This window comes from Hippopotamus amphibius, chromosome 4 (assembly GCF_030028045.1).
Source record: "Hippopotamus amphibius kiboko isolate mHipAmp2 chromosome 4, mHipAmp2.hap2, whole genome shotgun sequence".
NCBI lineage: Eukaryota > Metazoa > Chordata > Mammalia > Artiodactyla > Hippopotamidae > Hippopotamus > Hippopotamus amphibius.
The window spans coordinates 125541626-125558312 of record NC_080189.1 but is presented as its reverse complement, the minus strand read 5'-3'; the positions used below and the strand labels follow the sequence as shown (position 1 = coordinate 125558312).

At 36.8% G+C, this 16687-nt stretch overlaps 1 protein-coding gene across 1 annotated transcript in view; it reads right to left on the bottom strand.

Annotated features, from left to right (window-relative positions):
- Positions 1-16687, bottom strand: part of GPR158 (G protein-coupled receptor 158) — a 315313-nt gene that overhangs the window by 166545 nt on the left and 132081 nt on the right. Inside the window, exon 3 of the mRNA XM_057732013.1 lies at positions 6952-7054. Coding sequence (XP_057587996.1) covers positions 6952-7054 — 103 coding nt within the window. The remainder of the gene's footprint in view (positions 1-6951; positions 7055-16687) is intronic.

Here is a 16687-nt window from a genome sequence, read left to right as displayed (position 1 = left end):
TGAATATAGTCAGTCTTTCCCTATATGCTTACATATACATCTTATATTCACTTTTCTATTGTTGTCTAGATTTTTATTTCTTATAAGTGACTTCAGTGGTATTTTTCTTTGGCTAAAAATACCACCTTAGTTGGTCTTGGAACAATTCTGATCTGAATTATAAAATTTATTAAACATGAATGGATTTTCCTTTTTTTTTTTTTTTTTGCCTATAGATAATTTATTCATTCAGTCAATACCCACAACACCCAGTACACAAGTACTATAAATAAAGAGACGAAATTCTCCATATTCACTTTAATATGATAATCACTATAATTTGGGGGGTATCATATGTTACCTCAATTACTCCTCATAACTACCAAGGGCATAGACTTCACTATTCCTGACATCTGAATATATGAGAAACTTCCCAAGTCTCCTGCGAGTAACTGGAGATAAGACTCAAATCTGACTGCCTGACTCGAAGGCCATCCTCACAGAAAGAGCCCACTAGATTATAAATTGTCTAAGTCGGCAATCATTTGCAATTGTGAACAGTTTCCTCTGGGAAAAAACATATGGCATACAGTGAATACTGGAATGAACACGGAGGGGGAAACAAACTTACTGAGGTGTACTGGTTTTCTCTTCCTGCTATACCAAATTACCACAAATTTGGTATCTTAAAATAACACAAATTTATATTTCTTCTTAGAGGAAATATACAGTTGACCCTGGAACCACAAAGGTTTGAGCTGTGCGGGTTCACTCACATGTGGATTTTTCTCACTAAATATGTACTAGAGAACTACATGATCCATGGTTGGCTGAAGCCGTGTCTGTGGAACCACACATGAGGAAGGCTGACTATAAAGTTTTACATGGATTTTCAACTTCGCAGAGGCCAGTGCCCCTAACATTATGTGGTTCAAGACTCAACTATAGTTACAGCCATTCTTATATTTCTGAGGCTCAGAAGTCTGAGATGGGTCTCAGTGGGCTGTCACCAAGGTGTGAACAGGGCTGCATTTTCTTCTGGAGGGTCCAGGAGAGACTCCATTTCTTCGCCTTTTCCAGCTTCCGGGCCACCTCCATTCCTTGGCTTGTGGACCCTATTCTCCATCTTCAAAGCCAACATGTAGTATTTCCCGGCCCCTCCTTGTGTCCTCGCGTCTGTCTCTGACCACAGCTGGGAATGGTTCTCTGCTTTTTAGGACTCATGTGATTAGACTGGACCCATGTGGATAATCCAGGATAAACCCCCCGCCTCAGTGTCTGTAACTTAATCACATCTGAGAAGTCCCTTTTCGCCACGTGAAGTAACATTTTCACAGGTTGTGAAAACTGGAACATGCACATCTTTTGGGGTTTGGGGGGCATTATTCCACTTACTACAGTGAGCTAATGTGTGAATGACTGACAATCAAATTTCCCTGCCAGAGGTTTTTTAATATTTGGGGGAAGCTGATTGTTAACAGAAGTGAATTACTAAATAGCAGTCTAATAATGTAAACTAATGTAAGCAAATAAAAATAATAAAATAAATACGGGAAAAAATCTAATACAGTAAAATTTCAGCTAGTAGCGGGGAAGGAAGATTTTTGGAGGACTGAGTATTATGTCTCATGGCAGGGTCCATTTTAAGGATAAAACTGAAAAAATCTGGGACTTGAAAATATGTTCCTCTGCTGGGAAATGGAGCAGATACTAGATGGAAGGGATGAAAATGGGCAGAATATCTGAGGAAAGGGGTAAGCAGGATAAACACAAGCTTTCAAATAATAATCATAAAAATAATATTTTTGAGAACTTAATACATGCCAACTACGATTAGAACTTTACATCCATTACATCATTTAATCTTTGCTTATTCTATAAAGCAGATGGTATTATCCCAATTTTATACATGGCACAAATGAAGTTCAGGTTAATTAAATAATTTAGCACAGTGCAAGTAAGAGAGCCAGGATTCAAACCTAAATTAGACTTATTTCAAAGACCATGCTCTTAATTACTGTGTTAAACTATGGTAGAAATTTGGCTCTGAGATTAGCAACCAGGGAAATCCAACATGGTAAGGAGTGTGTTCCAATAACTAAGAAGAACTAGTCAAAGACAAAAAAAAGGTAAATGTGATAGTTAATAGTCTAAGAAAATTGGTGGCACTAGGAACTCTTCCACTGGCAAATAACCCTATCTACTAGACATTTAGTGACTAAATTCCAATTCCTATGAACAGGACTAATGAAAGAAGACATAAAAACTGAAAATTAGGCAAATGACAGACCAAAGCATAGGCCCAGACAGTTAGATGGAGAATTTTGCTACCACAACTGGAGTAAAGTGATTAGAATCAGATTACAAGGCTTAAGTAAGATCAACAGCAAAAACAACGATGATGATTATGAGAATATGATGTTCAAGCTCTTTTAATCTGCTCCATGTTTGGGATTATACTAGAGATTGATAATGGACTTAGTCTGCAAAAAGCCAAATATCTGCAGCTCTCCAGCCATGAAACAGAGGAGGGATAGGAGTGTGAGACCCAAGTGCAACACAAAGATGCACATCCCAGAGACAAGGTAGCCTTGCTGAGCAGTTTGCTTGGAGCTCAGCATCCCTATATTGTACCTGCTTTCAAAGAGTTTCCCATTTCTTTTTTTCCAAGACTACACATTTTTTAAATCTCCGCTTTTGGGGGTCTTTTTATTCCCCACCATCAACAGAGCTGGCAAAGCAGGGACTGTCACTTTTAGATGTGGGTCATTTTTAAGTTGGGTTTATGTGGAAGTGTACATAACCTGAAGTCGATCCAAATGGCAAGAGAGGTAAGACTGAGAGGCTGGTAATGTGTCCATGTGAAAAGAGAAAGGGGACTGCAGTGAAGACCGAGTTCACACTGAGACAGACGGATCTGAGGAAGATGAGCTTGTCATAAGCTTGTATTTCATCAACCTGGAAGTGAACAATCTGGATCTGAAGAGACAGCTACACATCAGTACTTGGCGATTCTGAAATCCTGCTACTATCCAGGTGTCAGATCCTATTAGCTTTCCTATGACCACCAATCTAAAGAGAGATGCCAGGAACACAGTCTCTGGGATGTCAGCACAGTTTTAAATCAAGTCATGTGAACACATCTTTGTTAGTCTTTACAAGCCTTTTGTTTACTGTGGGCCTGGGTCTAAATAAAGATTTTTAAATCACTTTGTACTTTAACAGGATTTTTAACAGTCACATTGAGATTTTCTCTAAGAGATCAACACCACACCTTAGCTCCTCTCTCCCAATGGGACATGACTATAACAGACATGGGAATTTCAGGCCTTTTTCTAGACTCACAGCTATAAATTAAGTAAATTTTATCTTTGAGGGGCATCCCTTTCTGTTTCTATATCCCATTTTCCCTATGAAGCAACTGGATTTCCTTCCACTGTCTTTAACTCCCAAGTCTTTTACCTATTGCCCTTCTCAATGCAGAACTTGTTGTTACAGACTTCTGCTGTCCCATCTGCCTTCTGATTCATTCTCAAAGAATTCTAGTTTAACAAATTGGTTACCCTAACATAATAAAATATGTGAGACAAAGTGCTAAATAGCAATGGTACACAAGGATTCTCTCTTCACATGTATCACTGATGGGTGCTTATACATGTGTATATGTTTGTTTGCTTATTCACTTATTTAACTACATCTATGAACACTTACTATACGCCATGTACTACGCTAGCTATTTAACATACATTATCTCATTTTTTTGAGTCTTCAATGCTTTCTTTACCTTTGGCCCAAGGGAATACATGTGGTCATTCCTTACTTTGTAGAAACCTCCTCAAGAATATGTGAAAACAACTTGCCTGGATACTATGATTCACAACTTATATTAAAACAGAGATATGTAGTATAATAATAAACCAAAAATATTTTGTAAATGTTTGGATAGTCCTTGGTAGAATACCCTAGTGAGTTATAATTCATATTCCTTAGGACAAGGAATGATTTTCATGCAACCTGGCAAGGCCAACAGGAAAGATATTTTTGGTCAAAGAGCACTTTACTGACTTCAAATTATAAGCTGTAGCCAGCTTTCTGTTCTGTCATTGAGGCAGGCCAGTTCTAGTTAAGAGCGTGCTGAAGTCAAAGCTGGATCACAGGTATACCCAAATATAGCTCATCTTTCTGAAAACTGTGGCCTCCTTTCCACAGCTGCTGTGTATACAACATGGGAGTTAGGCTTACGCAGAGAAGCGGCCTCTTGTGAGAGAGTAGGTCCAGTGAAAAACGCTGGCTTTTAAAATAAGGAAGAAAGTAGGAGTGTGCAAATTAAATAAAGATAAGTTGTTAAAGGTTAACTAGTTTCTCCTGGTGGTGTTATAAGCAAATGGCACAGTCACTCTCTAGTTCTACAATATTTAGATGTTTTATTTCAGTCACATAGTGGGAGCTGAGAACAAATGTGGGTAAACCAGATACAAAATACCTTCACAGAACATAAGCTAAAACCTATTCCCTTAATCCTTCAGTGTTGAATCATATGTTATGTCTGGACCATAAATGCGAAGAATGCCAAAGTAGTTGGGCTCTTGCCATGGTCTTGTACACACACACACACACACACACACACACACACACACACACAAGCATATACATGCTGAAAATATGTTATCATCACTGCTATTGTATTAGTTTTCTATTGCTGTGTAATAACTTACTGGAAACCCAGGGCTGAAAATATCTATCATTACTTCCCAGTTTCTGTTGGTCAGAAGTCTGGCACAATGAAGCTGGGCTCTCTGTTCAGGGTCTCACTAGACTGAAACCAAGGTTCTGGCAGGCTATATTTTCATCTGGAGCTCCAGATCCTCTTTCAGATATACCCAGGCCATTGGAAGAACTTACAGATCCTTGCGTTAATAGAACTGAGCTCGCTGCAGGCTGCCTTAGCTCTTAGGGGCCACCCTCAGGTCCTAGTCATGTGGCCCTCTCACAACAAGCTAATTCACTTCTTCAAAGCTGGCACTAGAATCTGGCTCCAGCCTGCTGCTATGGGAAAAGAGTCTTACGTAGTGCAATGTAATCACTTGAGTGACTACACCATCATCTTTGCTACATAGCGTAGCCTAGCAAGGGCGTGAGTACCTCACTGTATTCACAGGTGCCACCCACACTCAAGGGGAGGGGACTGCACAGCATATGCAGGAGCAGAATTTTGGAGGCCATCTTAGAATTATGCCCACAACAACTGTTACTCAGAACAAGGGCTGAACTCTGTGAATTATATGACTGAGGAGAGAGCAAAATGTTACTCACTTTCACAGCCTAGAAGTTTGGTGTAAACTGTCTCAAGATGAAGAACAGTGCTTTCCAAGAAAAAAAAAAAGAAGAGAAAAAAATCCATAACTGTCTACCAAGTTTCCCATAGGAAGACACTCAGGTCTGAATCTCACCGTATCCTTTGAACTATGCCCAGTAGAGATTGCAAATTCCTGTACAGACCAATAATAACGCTGACAAAGAGTTATGGATGACTATCTAAATGATACCTGTACCCCAGTTCTAGCAACCTCAAACCCTAACTTCCCATAAAACTACCTCCTTTCTCCACTATGCTACTTCTTAATTATTGTATCTACTAGCTGGCTACAAGCCAATGTGGCAACACGGTGTTCTCTAGAGAAAGAGGGGAAAAAATCAATATTCAAATAGTAACTTTGACATCTTCTGGGGTAAGATTAAAATAACCAGGTGAGCAAGTTTTGATTCTGGAGTATCTGAATACCTCAGAGATATCATGGGCTTGGTTCCAGACCACTGCAATAAAGTGAAATCGCAATTAAGCAAGTCACATGAATTTTTGGTTTCCCAGTGCATAAAAAAGTCATGCGTACAGCATTTTGGAGTCTATTAAGTGTATAATATCATTATGTCTAAAAACACACACATACCTTAATTTAAAAATGCTTTATTCCTAAAAAAAAAAAAAAGTGCTAATCATCATCCTACAACACAGGGTTGCCACAAACCTCCAATTTGTAAAAAAGCTCAATATCTTTGAAGTGTAATAAAGCAAAGCACAATAAAATGAGGTATGCCTGCATCTCCCCTGTATCACCACCCCCCCTTGAATGAGCGTGGACCTGTAAACATGATGGGATAGCCTTTCCTTTGATTAGGTGACATTACATGCCAAAGTGATGGGACAGTCACTCCCATGACTTATATAATGATTACATTACATAAGACTCCATCTGAACAAGCTGGGGAGATTTTCTTGGTGGCTTTGAAAAGTATGATGTCTCCTTGACAAGACATCTAGGAGCTGAGAGTAAGCCCAGGTTGGCATCTAGCAATAAAATGGGGACCTCGTACATACAGTTACGAGGAATTGAATTCTGCCAATGACCTGAATGAACTTGAAAGAAGTCTCTGAGACTGAGATCAGATCACATCGCAGGTGAACCCTGATTTTGGCCTGGTAAGACCCTGTGCAGAGGAACCAGCTAACTCCTGATTGAAAAGCTAACCAATGAAAACTGTGTGAAAAGATTGTGTTGCCTTAAGCTGTTAACTCTGTGGTAATTCTTCATGTAGCATAGAGATCTAACATAAAAACAAATTGATACATAAATAAAATAAGCAAACTAGCAAAATTCCCTTTAGAGACTTTCTGCAGCAACAGCTCTCAATAACTGAATCCCATTGGTCTTACTGAGAAGCTACAAAATTTTCAGGCATTTAAAATGTACTGAAAATGAAAATATACCTAAAAAATCCTCCACATTTTTTGGTGGTACTCCAGAGGATTGGAGATGACAAACTGAAGCAAAAACTGCTTAAGTGATGAAAGAATGCCAAACCAGTGGGGATTTAATCATCTAACTCCAACAAGGTTAAAAGAAAATCTGTATGATTAATTATGATAGATATTACGTGTATTCACATATACGCACAGAAGCAAAGGGCACTTACTCTGAAAGTTGTTCACTGAGAAGACTCGAGGATGATAGAATCCTGCTTTGCAAATGCACTGATAGGCTCCAAGCACGAATCCTAGGCCCTTAATCGGTGTACACTATGAAAAAGAAAAGACAGCAGTACTGTCGATCAGAGTTTACTTCAGAGCATAAAGACCCACAGATATCCAACACTGCAAATGGTAACAGAAATAGCACATTTTCCAGAAATAAAATATCTCATTTTTGAACTTTTATTTTAGATTTGTTTGCCAACAGACATTTTTTAGAAGTAGTTTTCTTTCTAAATATATGCCATTACAGCTGCAGTTGCCATACATCTTTAACTCTTTCAATTGCCACAGGAAGCAATTAGAGACACAGTTTTTTTTTAATGCCTCACATATAATCTTTTTGCTTTAAGAGATATTTCCTAAGCCTACAAGAATTTTTTTTTCCTACAAGAACATTTTAAAAGTGATTCCATGCTAAATATTTCCACCAAAGCAAAGGAAGGTAGGTAGGTAGGTAGATGGATAGACAGATATATAGAATTTAAGATGTGGAAATTGCCCTTATGAATTAAATATTCACCAAATTTCATGCTCGGATTAAAAAATACAAATTTATAGAATAACAAAACAAGTAAACTTTAAAGTGCAATTCAGAAGAAGGGGAAAAAAAGATAAATTGATGATCTTAAGCACTCTTTCCCTAACATTTTTTTCATAGATAAATGTTCTACACGTACATTATCATGAAGAAAAGCAATGACTGGCTTTCCAAATATGTCACACCAATAGACATAATGGACATCTCCCAAAAGCTTACTATTGGCTTCTTTCAAGAATATCACTTAACCCAGCAAAATTCAGTTTAACATACTTCATTCGTGCTACATTTAATTACTTAAGGATGGAATAAATTCCACTAAAATACAGTTTATCAGTAAAACAGGGTGTTTCAAGAATTTGATCAACATTGAAATTTCTTTTCTGATATTTCTCTACCAAGATCCCAACACTTTGCCTTTTTGCCATTACAATCTATCAGAGGAGCTTAGAATTTAGTGAATTTAAAAGTTATAATGTCCCTCTGATACAAATGCCCTTGAGAGAAAATTCTAAATTATCTAAATAATAATCCCTTAATCTAAGTTTAATGATTAGCAACAAGATCAATATTGCATATCATGAAAACTCCAGCAAACAATATGCAAGGTAGCAAGAGCTAATACATGTTCTAAATTCATAGGTCACAGCAATAAAATCTTTGATAAAGAGCTTTCTAAAAGACCTTGAATATTTTATTTCATTAATGCCATTTTTTCCCACTCAACACACACGTATATCCAATTATATCTTGCAACTGAAAACACAGTTCTTGACCCAGAGCAAAGTACAAGGACAGGTAAGTACCAGTCAATTCAACTGGGTTAGCAAGTATTTATGAAAGAACTACTGTGTGTGTAGAGAATTCCTTCAGGATCTAAATGAAATAACGCATCCTACTTATAAAGATCCAGTGATATAGTGGGTCAGATCCTATTTCTGAATTGTATTTTAAAAAAGGCAATTATAACATTACTTTGGAGAAGCACTAGTATTAGAAGAGATCATATTATTTGTGGTCAGTCAGAAAACATGTATTTGAATTCTGACTTACTAGTTATGTGAATTTGGGGCTGTTCTCAACTTCCCTGAGCCTTACTTTTTTAATTTGTAAGAACAACCAGTCAGTCAGATTCACGTACACTTTGAAGAAGGAAGAACTACCAAGATGTCCTAACAGGTGAAATACAGAATATAAGAGGAAGAGAAGAACAAAGAATCACTCCCAGGTTTTTGACCTGAGCAACCTTAAGAATGGAGTTGCCATCAAGGAGCTGGGAAAAGTTGCAAGTGAAGTCGATCTGGAGTAGGGAGCACAAGTTCAGTTTTGCAAATGTTAAGTGTGAACTGTCTATTTGAACTTTAATTCCTGATAGCAAATAAGCAGTCTGATAAAGTAGTATGGAGTTTAGGAGAGATATCTGGGCTATATAACTTGGGATTCATTTGCATGAAGAGGCTGAATGAAGCCATGAGATCAGATAAGACTAGATCACTAAGGGAGTGCCTGTAGGCAGTGAAGGAAATAGATCCAAAGGGATGGATGGCTCAGGACACTCCAAGGCTAAAAGGTCAGGCAGAAAGGAAGACGCAAAGGACCCTGAGAAGAGCAATTCAGTGAGGTATCATTATTTAATTAACTAGACTGTGATACAAAGCGCATAACATGGAATTTCTTCTGAGTTACATTTACTAAGCATTCATCCAGCCAAGATATATCCAGGCAAACTAAGTCTCAGATACTAAGAATACAGCAGTGCACTTTAAATATTCTGCCTCACTGGAATCTGGAGGTTAATGCTATTCATTTAATCAGCACTAATTCCCTGGCCATGTGACTTGGCACTGCAGCAGTGATTTAGTTGAGAATTTTATATGTTTAAGGCAGATATGAAAGTTTATTGGAATAAGAATATCTCCTTAATATAAGTTAACTATAGTGCTGAAAGAAAATGAAGTTTTAAAAAAATCTAGTTCATTGATAAATGTCACCAAATATAAAGTCCCCTGGACTTAAAAATGCTTCCTAATTTTATTATGGGAAACACTGCAATATGAATTATTCGTTACCTCAAAGTCTTTGTTCTAGTCTTAAATTATCTTATATCCTTAAAGAAAAATTTTAAAATGTTTAGCCAGTTAAATTCAATAAAAGAACATCAGTCTGCTACACACACTCTGCATGGAACCGAATGTGCTGTTGCTTACACACACTTGTCTTGGAGTCTACAAGTGATCTTAGCTTATTTTCCTATTAATGATTGTAATTTTCCACTCGTACACTTCTGTGTTCCATCCACCACCATCATTCCGTAGCTACTCCAATGTAGCCACCTCCCAATCAAACATACATTTTCAAGATGAGGCAATTACTTTATCTAGCTAATTTCTTTTTTAATATCCATAAATATGGTGACTACCCAACCTATGTTTACTGCACTTGGACTGAGTAACTGCTTTTTATAAATTTTTTTATGTCCAACAATGTGGATATAATTTATACTACTGAACTGTACACTTAAAAATGGTTAAGAAGAAACTTTATGTTATATATTTCTACCACAATTTAAAAATTTTTTTTAAAAAGAGTTTAGAGCAAAATAGTCTTTCTCCCTCAATAATGTGTGTGTAAAGACTACAGATCATATTGCAACACATAATTGTCATGACATATAATCCATCTCAACTCCTGGTTAAGCATAATTGCAGAACAAAACCTGGCCAGGTTTACAGTCATGAAGATTCTGTATAGAGGTACTACTGAGCAGGGAAATGGCTAAAATGAAGGCTAAAATTAGATTCATACAGGGGAAGTCTTACTTGGCATTTAATAGAAACAATGCTTGTGCCTAAGGGTCATATTTACATAACATTCTGAAGAAAAACTAATTTGGATTGAAAGAAGCAGGAAAACAATGCAAATATAATAAAATTTATATAATTCAAAATCCTCTAGAAACCTTTGAATACCTTTCTTTTTTAACTTTGTTTTGGAATCTTCCTAAAATGTGAAACACCTTCTGGCTTCTCTGAACTGAAACCATGAACAGACTTTAACATTTTCTTCATGAGTCAGAATCACTGCTTTGAACAATAGGTACTAAACTATACTGAAATACACTAATGCCCTCTGGAGCTATTAAAGGTTTATGGCTATTTTCTCATATACTAAATAGCCCAGATTGCTGTACTATTTGAGTTCTTTTCCTTAGTTTTTATTGTTTCCTTTTTCCTTCCTTATTTTGTTATTGTATCTTAATTGTAAAATATAGCATTCCTTCTAGAAGTGTCTTTTCCCTCCTATATTATGGTTATAATTGCCTATGTACATGGAAACTAGATCACCAAACAGACAGAGCAAGAGTACATTAGATGACATATAACAAAGTAAGAGTAAATAACATAATAGCAAATAGTTCATATTTACTGAGTGGTTAGTATATGCCAGGTCCTGTTCTAAGCAATGGCTAAGTATTAACACATTTAACCCTACGTCAATTTTATCATTATCTCCATCTTAAAGGTGAGAAAAATGCACAGACTGCTAAGGGAACTTGCCCAAAGCTTTAAGTGGCAGAGCCAGGATTCAATCCCAGGAGTCTGGCTCCAAAGAGAGTAATAACTACTCCCCCGAAAACAGGAGTGGAAGCTACTGTCTGGTCAGTCTGGAATCTACTTTGCTTCAAGAACTTTATTTTTCCATTCTTCTTGGTTTTAAGCAATATTCCAAATGGATTCGTTTGCTGGATCATTAAGCTTCAAGTATGTGAAAGTTGTTAATTTTTAAATGCATATATGAAATGTAAGACATGTGGTTAATTCCTTCACCTGTTACAAATTTAAAAAATAAGCCTCTCCCTTCCCAAAGCTGAGTTCCCAAAGCTCAGATCTTAGAAAATGAACATTCATCTCAGGGCATATAAGTAGAGTAACTCCTCTCTGACTGAATTCCTAGAAAGAGAAGCCCTCTGGGTCTAAGGAGAATCCAGAGGCCAGCTCACAGATGCTCAGTCCCCAACTAAACTCAGCAAGGAAAGCAACAGAAATCAGGCAGTTCACGACAGCCCAGACTGTCACTTCTTTCTCTTTGGTTGCAAAAACACGGTTCCACTTTACTTTGACAGAAGATGTATCTAAATCCAGAAAGGGTTTCCTACTTTTTATTCAAAAAGCAGACGTGGCAACACCACAGAGGCATAGAGAAAAATTAAAGGCTTGACACTGTCAGGATGAAGTAGCAACTGGGTCTTCTAGATTATTTTGAAAAGGCAGCAGTTTTTATTTTTATTTTACTCCTTTCATGAAACTTGTGAAGAAGCATGTAAAATGATGAATTGGTAATTTGCGAGTGTGTTTGGGGGGACTTGGTATCAAAACAGGTTAATTATCCTAACATCCAGTGACTCTTCTCCACAACTATCAGCAGTTTGTTAAAACAAAAGGAAAACACTCAAACAGAGGAAATCTAAAAGGCCTCCAGGCAATGATAGGGTATATACATCACCCACGTATTTCATCAAACAATCTTCCAGGAAAACAAGAACTCATGAATAACAAACAATGCAGTATTTCCCCAGGGAGAAAAAGAACTACATTTTGTCTCTATTATTCATGAGCTGCCAGAGAACCTGGTTTAAAAAGCTTGATGGACTGAAGCGGGGTGGGGGGGATGTTTTCTTTTATAATATAGTTAAAATAGTTAAAATTGAAAAAGAAACTGTTTTCTATTATTAACCTTTGAAACATTCTTGTATATTTAGTGGAGCCCACCCTCACGACACAGGGCTAAAGGATGCCAATGCAGCATCTGGAGCAGACGCATTACAAGTCTACAAACTTCACACTGACACACAGCACGATGCTTTGTCAGGGTTGAAACTGACTCTGGAAAAATGTTAGGATTATATCTCATTGAGTGAGCAAGCCAATTTTTTTTAGACCTTCTTACAGAAAAAAAATCCCAAAGGCTCGATAAAGGTAAGTTCTTAATATGTTCAACACTTAGAAAAAAAAATAAGTCAATGCCCTCCACTAAGCCACACTACGTTCACTGTGTTCTACCTTTGACACCCTGTGCTTCCTGTGATCACAGATTATAAGCAGTGGGGACTTCCTTCTCATTGTGGACTTAATGTAGCTCTTGTTTACTGAGCTCCATTGCATGCTCTTTGCTACAGCAACAAAGAGGAACAAAATCATGGTCTGGTTCTCAGAGAGCTTACAACCCACATGCAGAAAAATAAAATCAAAGTTGCTATATGATGCTCTACCATGTTCACAGCTAAAGGGCTTCACATACCTTTGTTTTTAAGTAGTCCATCTTTAGACATTTTTCCAGAACCAACTGTTAAAATACAAATTGCTGCACTAAGAACAGAAATCAATGAAAGAACATATGATTTCAATTTTATAAAATTCAAAAACAGGTAAAACTTTTATAAAGTACTATTTAAGCATATGTACATACGTGAAGTGATCAAGAATCAAAGTGATAACATAAACTTCAGGATAACAGTTACCTTCCGGTGGGCAGATGGGTATAGCATGACACAGGAGAATACAGGGGCTACTGAGGTAACAGTAACAACCTATTACTGAAATGAGGGAGGGAAGGAACTGACTTTAGTTTCTGGCTGTGATACATGATTTTATAGCAGGATGAAGTTTCCACCGAAACCAATTTAGAACACCTGGATAAAATGGAAGAAAGGAAGGAAGGAAGGAAGGAAGGCAGGCAGGCAGGGAGTGAGGGAGGAAAGGAGGGAGGGAGGAACAAAGGAATGAACTAACCTACTTACCTATGTGGAGGCATCAGAAAGCTGCCAACAGAGCCAAAATGGAGAAGCCAAGATCACAGAAAGAAGAAAAATGCACAGTCTATATTCTTTATTTATGTATCAAACTGAGTATTTGATGATATGAGGCACTGGGGAAAGGCTGAGAATCCAGACAAATGGAAGCTGGTAAGAAATACAGACACCAGCAAAGTTTTGGTAACTTTACAGTCCTGAGGAGAAAAAGTATCAATTTGAGTGCTTCAAAAATACTCAAGCCTTAAGGACAAAATTCCAGAAATAATGAAATAAAAAAGAAATAAGACTGAGACTCAAAAATTTTTATTGAATTCTTAAGCTGTTTAGGGTGAAAATCAAAGAACCAAAGCAGATTGCTGAAGAGGAACAAAGTTCAGTTTTTGGTAGTATTGCAATGTTAAACTCCTAAATTGGAGTTTAGGAATTTCCAAGGATGAAGGGCCCTAGTAAACATCTCAATAAGCCCCCTATCATGTTACACGCTACAAGTAAGAGTAAATAAGGAGTAGTTTGAGACTTTCATAGACTTCTGTCCATCTGTGGGACAGATCAAGTACTGGTTAGATTAAGGTGATTTGTCTCTACCTAGTTACTTATCAGAGACAGGGTAAAGCCTCTCTGGAAGAAGGGAAAGCATCCAGAACCACTACAACAAAACAATGTCTGGCATTCACTCTTAAGTTATCAAACACCAAGAAATAAACAGACAATATAAACAGACGGACAAATGACCAGGTACTCCAGCTACTGACAGATTTTTAAATAACTATAATCAATATGTCCAAGAAAGCAGAAGACAACTTTTAGAACAACTGGAATCTAATTTTCAGAGAAAGAATAAGATAGATATTCTGGAATATTCCAGAACTAACAAAACCAAGATTGGATATCAGAGAAGAGAGGGTACACCAACGAGAAGACAGATTAGCAAAAAATGTCCAGTCTGATGCTTGAAAATTAAATTGAATAGAAATATACAAAAGAACACAAAGGACATACGAATCATAGAACAGAGATCTAATATACATGTATTTGAAGTCACATAAAGGGAGAAGACAGAAGCAATACTAGATAAAATATACCTAGCTACCAATTCAAGAAGTGCTATACACCCCAAAGTGGATAAAGAGATCACAGTCTAACTGGAAAACCAAACACACAAAAAAATCTTAAAATAGCCAGAGGGAAAAAAGATCATGCTTACAAATGAGTAGCAACAAGTTTGACAACTGTCTTCAAAACAGAAATAACAGAAACCAGAAAATAATGGAACATCATGAAAGTGCTAAAAGAAGAGAAAAACCCTAGAATTGTTTCCCAATGGAAAATATCCCTTCAAATGTGAAATAAAGGTATTTCAAGTCAAACAAAACATGAAAAAAAATGCCTTATCACCACCAGACTTATAAGAAATGTTAATGGAATTTTCAGGCAAAAGGAAAATTATGCCAGACAGAGGCACAAAAATGCAGGACAGAATGAATAGCAATGGAAAGTAAATATGTGGGTAAATCTAAATTAATATAGATGGAATTAGGTTGTAATAGTAATAATAATGTCTCGTGAGCTTTAAGATATATACTGAATTAAAATGCAAGGCAAAAGGCAGGGGGATGGGTAAATGCAGGTAAAAGACACTGATACCCTATTTTGTCTGGGAAGAGTAAAAGGAATAGCTTACACTTGTTTGTAATAAGCTAAGGATATATGTTGTAATCCATAGAATAACTACTAAAAGTACAGAAAAATAGTGTATAACTAATAGACAAAGGAAAAAAGTGGAATACTAATAAAAAGAAATAATAGGTTAATGCCAACTAAGGCAAGACAAGAGATAGAAAGGAATATAATAGGACACAGAAAAAAATATTAAGATAATATATGTGAATAAAATTAACAAGGAAAGGAAGAAGGAAAACAGAAAGGCAAGCAGGCTGATTGCTAACAGTGATTTCTTTAAAATTTGCAAACGCTGTTATGTGGTTTTTCTGGTGGTGATTAGAAAGCAATTACATTTGTATAGTAAGGCCATTAGATTCATATGATATATGTTTACATTTTTATAAAAGAACAACAGCAGGAAAAACTAATGTTTCTTTTAATCAGGACAGTTGTTACCTTTGAAATAGGGTAGGTAACTGGAAAAGAGCAAAAAATGGACTTTTCTCGCTGGTAATACTCTCCTTTCCCACCTGAGTGCTTGTTAAGTATGGTCATTTTGTGCACTACTTTGTATGTATTCTGCACATCAATAAAAGCTGTTCAAAAAAAAATCAAGTAGCACTATGAGAAACCACTTCACACTGATTAAGGTGGCTAAAATTAAAAAGATAAACAATAACAAGTGCTGGTGAGGATGCAGAGAAACTGGAGCCCTCATACACTGCTGGAGGGACTGTAAACAGTACCTTGGAAAACAGTTTATCAGTTCCTTTAAAGGTTAAACACAGTTCCCATATGACGCAGCAATTCCACTCCTACGTTTAAACCTGAGAGAATTAAAAACATAGACCCACACAGAACTGTGCATAGAAAAGTTCACAGCAGCTTTATTCATAATAGTCAAAAAGTGGACGTAACTCAAATTTCTATTAGCTAATGAATGGATAAATAAAATGTGGTCTATCCATATGACAGATTATTCAGCAATAAAAAGGAATGAAGTACTGACACATGCTACAACATGAATGAATTTTGGGAAAAGTATCCTAAATTAAAGAAGCCAGTCACAAGAGAGCACATACTGTATGATTCACTTACATGAAATGTTCAAAATGGGCAAATCCATAGAGAGAAAGTAGACAGTGGCTGCCAGTGTTGGGGAGAGGTACAAAGGAATACAGGGTTTCTTTCTGGGGTGACAAAGATGCTCTGAAAGTAGACAACTGTTACAGCTGCACAACTCTGAACATAATAAAAACCACTGAATTGTACACTTTAGGAGAGTGAGTTTATACTATGTGAATTATAGTCAAAAGATAAGACATTTCCTTGAAAACTGAGAAAATGCAGGCAATAGAAACAAATTAAGATGCCATGCAGATAAAGGAGCTATAAAACTCAAACATTTTTGGTAATGCTTTACCTTAGTCATCTTGGGCTGCTATTTATTTATAATAAAATACCACAGACTGGATGGCTTAAACACAGATATTTCTCACAGTCTGGAAGTTGGGGAGGAGTCCAAGATCAAGGTGCTAACAGATTCAGTTCCAAGTGAAAGTTCTTCTCCTGGCTTGCAGATGGCCACCTTCTTACTATGTCCTCATACAGTGGACAGAGAGGGAGAGCCCTGGTCTTTCTTCCTCTTCTTATAAGGACGCTAATC